Source organism: Eschrichtius robustus, chromosome 16 (assembly GCF_028021215.1).
Source record: "Eschrichtius robustus isolate mEscRob2 chromosome 16, mEscRob2.pri, whole genome shotgun sequence".
Taxonomy (NCBI): domain Eukaryota; kingdom Metazoa; phylum Chordata; class Mammalia; order Artiodactyla; family Eschrichtiidae; genus Eschrichtius; species Eschrichtius robustus.
In genome coordinates this window covers 72129038-72138882 of record NC_090839.1, presented here as the reverse complement: position 1 = coordinate 72138882, position 9845 = coordinate 72129038, and the positions used below count along the sequence as shown (strand labels likewise).

The window sequence follows — 9845 nt, the reverse complement described above, 5'->3', positions numbered from 1 at the left end:
GGGCGTCCTGATTCCTGCACTTTCCCAAGGCCTCCACCATCAGATCAGTCAAGACGGAGTCCCACCCCGGGGCGTCCACCACCCAGCGCTAGCCCAGCGCTAGCCCAGTACTAGCCCAGCGCTAGCCCAGCGCTACCCCGCGGCGCCTGGACCTTGCCCACACTAGACATGGCCTCCCTCGGGCTTCACAGAGCAGTACCGCGCCCGGAGCCGCCAGTCATCGCGTCTGGCTGGGGAGGCGGCTCCGTTCCCGGAGTCAAAATGGCGGCCGCGGCGGCTTCAGCGGGGGGCGGGGGCGCTGGGAGGCGAGTCACGTGAGCGGCCCAGCTGGGCGGATCTCGCGCGCTCCCGCCCGCCCCGCCGGCCGCGCCTCGCTTGCTAGGTCTGCCGCGCTCCGAGGTGTGTGGGGCGTCGAGCCCCCAGTCCCGGTGAGGCGCGGCGCGGCGAGATGCGGCGGCGGCCGTGGCGGGGACGCGGGCCGGGCGGGCGGACGCGGTGATGAGCGTCAGCGGCCACCGCCATGTCCAAGGTAACGGCGCCCGGGCCCGGGCCGCCGGCGGCGGCAGCGGGCGGGAAGGAGAAGCGCTCCTTCAGCAAGCGGCTGTTCCGGAGCGGCCGCGCGGGCGGCGGCGGCGGCGCTGGGGGCCCCGGGCCGGCCGCGCCCTCCTCGCCCTCGTCGGCGCGCTCGGTGGGTAGCTTCATGAGCCGCGTCCTCAAGACGCTGTCCACGCTCTCGCACCTTAGCTCCGAGGGCGCCGCCCCGGACCGCGGCGGCCTTCGCAGCTGCTTCCCGCCCGGGCCCACGGCCGCGCCCACGCCGCCGCCGTGCCCGCCGCCGCCCGCCTCGCCCGCGCCGCCCGCCTGCGCCGCGGAGCCGGTGCCCGGGGTGGCGGGGCTCCGGAACCACGGCAACACGTGCTTCATGAACGCCACGCTTCAGTGCCTCAGCAACACCGAGCTCTTCGCCGAGTACCTGGCGCTCGGCCAGTACCGGGCGGGGCGGCCCGAGCCCTCGCCTGACCCCGAGCAGCCCGCGGGGCCCGGCGCGCAGGGCCAGGGTGAGGTCACCGAGCAGCTGGCGCACCTGGTGCGGGCCCTCTGGACCCTGGAGTACACCCCACAGCACAGCCGCGACTTCAAGGTGAGCCCCTGGGGCACCCGCCTGCCCAGAGCTTCCTTCCCCGCTTCCGTCGCGGCCGGAGGACTGATGCTCTGGTTGCCTCAGGAAAGAGGAGCGGGCCGCGAGTCCGGGCAGATGGCGCTGATGGCGAGGGACAGTCATTCACTCATTCATGCATCGCGTATTTGTAAGGGCTTGCTACGTGGCGGGCTCTTTGATGGGCACTGGGGAGGGATGGGACAATGGGCAAGACCGTCTGCCATCCTGGAACTTATATTCTTCGGGTGGGAGTATTGAGCTTGGGTTCAAATCCTTGTTCTGCCACTTACTAGCGGTGTGACCTCGGGCAGGTTACTCTACCTCTCTGTGCCACAATTTCCTCATCTGGTACCTACCTCATAGGTGGTTGTGAGCTGCTAACAAGTTGATGTGTTGGGTTGAGCCCAATGAAGTTACTCACTGTTGACCGTTCTGACTTACAGATTGGCACTTTTATAGGGTTCAACCTGGTATGAAAAATGCTTCCATTGTGTGCAGTGCTATGAGTATTTGCTGCCATTATTATTTTTAGTATTAAAAACTTTAACAAGTTAAAGAGGTAGTGCCAGACAGTGGTTTGAAGGAAGTAAAACCTGGTGATATGACCGATGTGCTGGCAGGGTACGTTACATGGGTTAGGGTGACTTCTCGGAGGAGGTGATATTCTGAGACTTGAGTAACCACGGGGAGGGCCAGCCTTGAGGAGCTCAGGGGAAAGCGGTTCCCAGGTGTAAGCAAAGTGTGGACACCTGGAGACGGGAAAGAGCCTGGTGTACTTGACCCGCAACGTAGCTCCGGGTTGGGCAAACTCTTTCTGTAAAGGGCTGCATAGCAAATGTTTTAGGCTCTGCTGGTCAAGAGGCAAACTCGAGGATATTATGTAGATACTTATATAACAAGAGAAGACACATTTCTACACACTTTTTATTGCCTAAAATTAAAATGTTATAATAATTGAGTACAATATTTTGTAATACAGGTCTACTAATGAGAAGCATGGGACTCTTTTTTGGAGAGTACAACGTTTAACTTAATTGGAGTTCAAAATTAATGTTCCCTGTTGTCAAACTGATTACAAGTATTCATCTCTCCAAATCGTTCTTAGCTCACAGGCCGTACAGAAACAGGCAGTGGGCTAGATGTGGCCTTGGGTCCTTGTTGTGAGTACGTGAGAGCTGAGAGCGGAGTGTGAGTGGTGGGCTGAGGCCAGGTGGTGTAGGATCATTTAGGCTGTAGTACTAAGGAAATGAGCTCTTAACTCTAAGCAAAAGGGGAAGATGATTTGGGATTGTATAAGGGATACTTCTGGGTGGGAAATGGATATAAATAGAACTAAATAGAATGAAGTCACACAATAAGAAAGTTAATTCCTTTTCTGTTCTCTCTCTGTCCTGATCATGCCCAAGAGAAAGTCTCAGCTTGGTGGTTAGCTTGTCTTTAACACCTCTTGCTCACTCCCCCACCTTTTTTTTTTTTTTAATAGAGAATAAGCTTCAAGTTTAGAGATCTGAATAGGCAACAGTAGCTAGAATTTAATAAGGTTATGTCTTCATTGGATTTGTCTTTACATTTGTCTTCTTTTTTTAAATAAATTTATTTACTTATTTTTGGCTGCGTTGGGTCTTCGTTGCTGCGTGCGGGCTTTCTCTAGTTGCGGCGAGTGGGGGCTACTCTTCGTTGCGGTGCGCGGGCTTCTCTTGTTGTGGAGCACAGGCTCTAGTTGCACGGGCTTCAGTAGTTGTGGCACGCAGGCTCAGTAGTTATGGCTCGCGGGTTCTAGAACGCAGGCTCAGTAGTTGTGGCGCATGGGCTTAGTTGCCCCGCAGCATGTGGGATCTTCCCGGACCAGGGCTCGAACCCTTTGCATTGGCAGGCAGATTCTTAACCACTGTGCCACCAGGGAAGCCCTGTTTTCTATTTATGGCAAATGATACTGGCATTCCATTGGTGCTATGAAGTTTCTTTCTAACATACACTTATTTAAGTATGAGTAAATGATTTGATTAAAATATAAATTGGTCAGCTATCTGCGGGAATCAGCTTGGTTGAGGACCTACTGTCTTGCTGAGGAACAACACTGCCAAGGTCTACTCCTCCCCTTTTAATACATTTTACTTACATGTTTTTTATATTTATTTATGTTCTACCCTGTTTTTCTCAAAAAGAAAAAAATGGTTGTTGTTTGATCTTGGAAATTTGAATGGAAATACTTGACTGGGATAGGGACTGGAAAAAAAGAGATTCATGTCAGAGATCTCAAAATAAGAAAGTAGGAGGGAATGGCAGCCAACCAGCTACCATCGGTCTTTTTCTTTTTGCCTATACGTGCCTGCAAGTAGCCACAGCAGTTGCAGACTTTTCAAGGTCACAGCCTAGTGTTTTAAGTTTGGTTTTCCATTCTTTTCCAAAATGTGAAAATCAATTTCTACAGCATTTTTGTATGTGAACATTTCCATTGCTTTTTAAGAGATTGTGTTTACTTTTTTATCCATTAAAAAGCTGTAACAGAATTGGGTCAATAATTCTAGAAAAACATGCTTTGGCAAAGTTGAACAGATTCTTAGAGGCCTTGTTTTTTTCTTCTGAATTTTATTTTATTTATTTTTTTATACAGCAGGTTCTTATTAGTTATCCATTTTATACATATTAGTGTATACATGTCAATCCCAATCTCCCAGTTCATCACACCACCACCCCTACCCGGAGGCCTTGTTTTTAAAAAATGTAATCTTCTGAACCGTTAGTAGATTTCACTTTGCATTCATTCATTCACCTCCCTCTGTTGAAGGTTTATTCAGTCAGTTAGGAATGCATTCAGCACCAGAAAGAAGAAGCCCTAATGATGGTGCCTTAAGCAATAAAGATGTTGAATTAGCTCACCTGTAAGAAGTCTGGAGGTAGGTGGTTCTAGGGTGGTGCAGTGGCTTTATGGGCCCAACTAGGACCCAGACCATTTCTGGGTTTCCATTCTGTTGTCCTTAGCTATCGGTGGCCTTTTGTCCTTAATGTTTGTCACCTCAGGGTTTTCTACCCAGTCAAGGCAGGAAGTCATTAGGGAAATAAAAATTCTTCCAGAAGCCCCCTCAACAGGCTTCTGCTGACATCTCATTAACTATAATCATGTCGCTTGACCACCCCGGCTGCCATGGAGGCAGAAAGGTGTGGTATTTGGGTTTTCCTGCCTTCATAGAAAAGATGAGTAAAGGAGGGGATTGCCTTGTAGGCAGCCCACCAAAATGCTTCGCCTACCATGTGCCAGGCACTCTCACGTGGGGAAGACACTGCACCTGCCTGTGAAGCATAAAGGAAGTTGAAGCACCAAGCAAGAGGATGCTGGCACACCAGTCACCACGCCCCCCCTCACCTGTTGGTGGCACACATTGATATTTGAGGCAGATACTCTTCTCTTGAGCTCACATTCAGCCTCAGAATCCTGTTGAATTCTGGGCTCCGGGCAGCCACTACCAGTTGGCAGAGGAGATAAAACCAATTTGCCATCTTGAGATGATTTGCCTTGAGGTCTCGAAAAGCACTTAGTATGTCTTTGCATGTACTTTTAGCGTCCTAAAACTTCTTTAAGTTACTAACAATTTTGTTTGTAAGATTTTCAATTAGGATTCTAACCACATTGATTTCAGCTTTAGGAGCTTGCCAGGTAAATGGATTTTTGGTTTTGGATGAGCTAGATGGTTGTTATGGTTGGATTTTCATTTTCCAGAATGAAAGAAGTTGACTGGTCCAATCTTGGTAAGCTTTAAGAAACGTCTCTAGCTGCTGCTTATATCTTTTTCTCTTTTTGTGCAGTCATTTTTCTCCTGCTGTTAGAGTAGTTGTCAACCAGGGCACTTTTGCCTCGCCTACTCCCTCACTTCTGGGGACATTTGGTGATGTCTGGAGACACATACTTGGGTGTCACAACTGGGGTGGGGTGCTACTGGTGACTAGTGGGGAGACTCCAGTTTTGGGGCTAAGTGTCATACAACATGCAGGACAGTATCCCTCAAAAAGGATTATCCAGCCCCAAATGTCAGTAGTGCTGAGGTTAAGAAACTGTTGGAGGAATGTTTTGAACTTCCTTAGTGTAAGTTTTCCTTACTTTCCCAGCCTTTAATGGTTATCTTGTTACTTTTTCTTCTCTGGGTTTGCTGCAGCACTAGAGTAAAGGTTGGACTTTACTGGCAGGATCCTTGGATCACTGTCTTAGTAAAACTATGACAGTAAGTAAATCATTTTGAAACCTGAATGCTCAGTATGCTGTTTTAAGAGGAAATAAGCTTATTGTCCTAACTTCAATAGGATGCTAGCTTGGGTGCTCCAGGTTCGTACAGATGCTTTCGGATTTCTGGTACTCAGTGCCCTTTTGCAGTAAGTGAAAGAAGGAAGGTCATCTTTCAAGTAACAAAGATAGGTTTTATAGCAGCAGTTTTCAAACTGTGCTTCCAAAGAACAACTAGAACAGAGTGATCTACTGATAAAAGAAATGCGGGGACTCCTTTCAAATTTGCAGGAAAACAAAAAGTAATTGATGAATCAAATTTTCTCTCCCACATTTTTTTCCTTGAACTTTGGTGCCTGGTGGTGCTTATTTATTAGTGAGAGTTCTTGGGTTACAAAGGGAGTATATGTGTGTAAATGAGTAGTGGCAGACAAGCTAGCAGTCAGGGGCTTCCACTGGCTCAGTTTCACACCTGACTTTGTCATGGACTCATGCTGGGGAGCTCTGATTGTATGCTGCAGACCTATGATAAAAGTTTTCCTCGTTTGTATGAAGCTGATTAGTACGTTGACATTTCACAGTGGTTCCCAAGAAGTGATCTGATTTTAGGGTGTCCCTCAAATTAATTTGAAAAATAGGAAAAAAAAAATGAAATTGTGTCGGTCACGTTCAGATTTGTGATGGTATTAGATAGAAAGTATGTCTCCTCCTGGTCTGTTCTCTTGTCTGTCAAATGCTGTCACTTCTGTTTTAGTGAAGCTCCACATCTTTGAAGGAGAAGGGCGGTGAGAGAATCATCAAATTTTAGACTTGGAAGGAGACTTGGGTGAGATGTGAGTGGTCCTCAGACTTTCTGGATGAGGAAACTGAGGTTCACCTGCTGGCTAGAGGCTGAGGGAGCAGAACCAGCGTTCTGACCATCCCCCGAGATGCCGATGCACACACTGAGCCCTGGTTCTGAGGTCGTCTTATCAGCACAACCACTGAAGCGACAGGTCTCAACATAAAACATAAACAGCGACGGTGGATGTGCTGAAACATGTAGCATTTTTTCCCTATAAGTTTGCGGTGCTAAATCGTAGTGAAAATAAGGTCAGCTGCAGCTAGCTTTATATATGTGCTATTTCTCCTGAGACTTAGGCACTTTTGGAAGACTTCCTTAAAAAATTATCCTTTCAGACCATTTAAATGCATACATAAACACATCTTTTACATTGATGGCCTTATACTCTCCATAGAGTTCTGTAACTTGCTTTCCCTTATGCCCCTATACTGGACTTGAGAATATATCACGGGTAGCCATAGCTTTCATTGTTTTTTTTTTTTTTTTTTTTTTTTTTTTTTATGTCTGAAACATTTATATTAACATATTTCCATACAAATACAATATAAGATTTTTAGAAATTTCATATAATGTCTGAAACATTTATATTAACATATTTCCATACATATTTCCATACAAATACAAATATAAGATTTTTAGAAATTTCATGTAATGTCTGAAACATTTATATTAACATATTTCCATACAAATAACCCAATGAAAGTTTAGTATTAGTTGTTTTGTTTGTTTGTTGTTTTATACTGCAGGTTCTTATTAGGCATCAATTTTATACACATCAGTGTATACATGTCAATCCCAATCGCCCAGTTCAGCACACCACCGTCCCCACCCCACCGCAGTTTTCCCCCCTTGGTGTCCATATGTCCATTCTCTACATCTGTGTCTCAACTTCTGCCCTTCAAACCGGCTCATCTGTACCATTTTTCTAGGTTCCACATACATGCATTAATATACGATATTTGTTTTTCTGTTTCTGACTTACTTCACTCTGTATGACAGTCTCTAGATCCATCCACTTCTCAACAAATGACTCAATTTCGTTCCTTTTTATGGCTGAGTAATATTCCGTTGTATATATGTACCACATCTTCTTTATCCATTCGTCTGTTGATGGGCATTTAGGTTGCTTCCATGACCTGGCTATTGTAAATAGTGCTGCAATGAACATTTGGGTGCATGTGTCTTTTTGAATTACGGTTTTCTCTGGGTATATGCCCAGTAGTGGGATTGCTGGGTCATATGGTAATTCTATTTTTAGTTTTTTAAGGACCCTCCATATTGTTCTCTATAGTGGCTGTATCAATTTACATTCCCACCAACAGTGCAAGAGGGTTCCCTTTTCTCCACACCCTCTCCAGCATTTGTTGTTTGTAGATTTTCTGATGATGCCCATTCTAACAGGAGTGAGGTGATACCTCATTGTAGTTTTGATTTGCCATTTCTCTAATAATTAGTGATGTTGAGCACCTTTTCATGTGCTTCGTGGCCGCCTGTATGTCTTCTGTGGAGAAATGTCTATTTAGGTCTTCTGCCCATTTTTGGATTGGGGTGTTTGTTTCTTTAATATTGAGCTGAATGAGCTGTTTATATATTTTGGAGATTAATCCTTTGTCCGTTGATTCGTTTGCAAATATTTTCTCCCATTCTGAGGGTTGTCTTTTCGTCTTGTTTATGGTTTCCTTTGCTGTGCAAAAGCTTTGAAGTTTCATTAGGTCCCACTTGTTTATTTTTGTTTTTATTTCCATTACTCTAGGAGGTGGATCAAAAAAGATCTTGCTGTGATTTATGTCAAAGAGTGTTCTTCCTATGTTTTCCTCTAAGAGTTTTATAGTGTCCAGTCTTATATTTAGGTCTCTAATCCATTTTGAGTTTATTTTTGTGTATGGTGTTAGGGAGTATTCTAATTTCATTTTTTTACATGTAGCTGTCCAGTTTTCCCAGCACCACTTATTGAAGAGACTGTCTTTTCTCCATTGTATATCTTTGCCTCCTTTGTCATAGATTAGTTGACCATAGGTGCGTGGGTTAATCTCTGGGCTTTCTATCTTGTTCCATTGATCTATGTTTCTGTTTTTGTGCCAGTACCATATTGTCTTGATTACTGTAGCTTTGTAGTAGAGTCTGAAGTCAGGGAGTCTGATTCCTCCGGCTCCGTTTTTTTCCCTCAAGACTGCTTTGGCTATTCGGGGTCTTTTGTGTCTCCATACAAATTTTAAGATGATTTGTTCTAGCTCCGTAAAAAATGCCATTGGTAATTTGATAGGGATTGCATTGAATCTGTAGATTGCTTTGGGTAGTATACTCATTTTCACAATGTTGATTCTTCCAATCCAAGAACATGGTATATCTCTCCATCTGTTGGTATCATCTTTAATTTCTTTCATCAGTGTCTTATAGTTTTCTGCATACAGGTCTTTTGTCTCCCTAGGTAGGTTTATTCCTAGGTATTTTATTCTTTTTGTTGCACTGGTAAATGGGAGTGTTTCCATAATTTCTCTTTCAGATTTTTCATCATTAGTGTATAGGAATGCAAGAGATTTCTGTGCATTAATTTTGTATCCTGCAACTTTACCATATTCATTAATTAGCTCTAGCAGTTTTCTGGTGGCAGTTTTAGGTCTATGTATAGTATCATGTCATCCGCAAACAGTGACAGTTTAACTTCTTCTTTTCCAATTTGTATTCCTTTTATTTCTTTTTCTTCTCTGATTGCCGTGGCTAGGACTTCCAGAACTATGTTGAATAATAGTGGTGAGAGTGGACATCCTTGTCTCGTTCCTGATCTTAGAGGAAATGCTTTCAGTTTTTCACCATTGAGAATGATGTTTGCTGTGGGTTTGTCATATATGGCCTTTATTATGTTGAGGTAGGTTCCCTCTATGCCCACTTTCTGGAGAGTGTTTATCATAAATGGGTGTTGAATTTTGTCAAAAGCTTTTTCTGCATCTATTGAGATGATCATATGGTTTTTATTCTTCAATTTGTTAATATGGTGTATCACATTGATTGATTTGCGTATATTGAAGAATCCTTGCATCCCTGGGATAAATCCCACTTGATCGTGGTGTATGATCCTTTTAATGTGTTGTTGCATTCTGTTTGCTAGTATTTTGTTGAGGATTTTTGCATCTATATTCATCAGTGATATTGGTCTGTAATTTTCTTTTTTTGTAGTGTCTTTGTCTGGTTTTGGTATCAGGGTGATGGTGGCCTCATAGAATGAGCTTGGGAGTGTTCCTTCCTCTGCAATTTTTTGGAAGAGTTTGAGAAGGATAGGTGTTAGCTCTTCTCTAAATGTTTGATAGAATTCACCTGTGATGCCATCTGGTCCTGGACTTTTGTTTGTTGGAAGATTTTTAATCACAGTTTCAATTTCATTACTTGTGATTGGTCTGTTCATATTTTCTGTTTCTTCCTGGTTCAGTCTTGGAAGGTTATACCTTTCTAAAAATTTGTCCATTTCTTCCAGGTTGTCCATTTTATTGGCATAAAGTTGCTTGTAGTAGTCTCTTAGGATGCTTTGTATTTCTGCAGTGTCTGTTGTAACTTCTCCTTTTTCATTTCTGATTTTATTGATTTGAGTCCTCTCCCTCTTTTTCTTGATGAGTCTGGCTAATGGCTTATCA

General features: G+C 44.6%; 1 protein-coding gene across 1 annotated transcript in view; it reads left to right on the top strand.

Annotated features, from left to right (window-relative positions):
- Positions 1-372: 372 nt before the first annotated feature.
- The window catches only part of USP31 (ubiquitin specific peptidase 31), a 75889-nt gene continuing 66416 nt past the window's right edge, over positions 373-9845 (top strand). Inside the window, exon 1 of the mRNA XM_068524149.1 lies at positions 373-1141. Within this exon, the coding sequence (XP_068380250.1) occupies positions 521-1141 (621 nt within the window). The 5' untranslated portion in view covers positions 373-520. The remainder of the gene's footprint in view (positions 1142-9845) is intronic.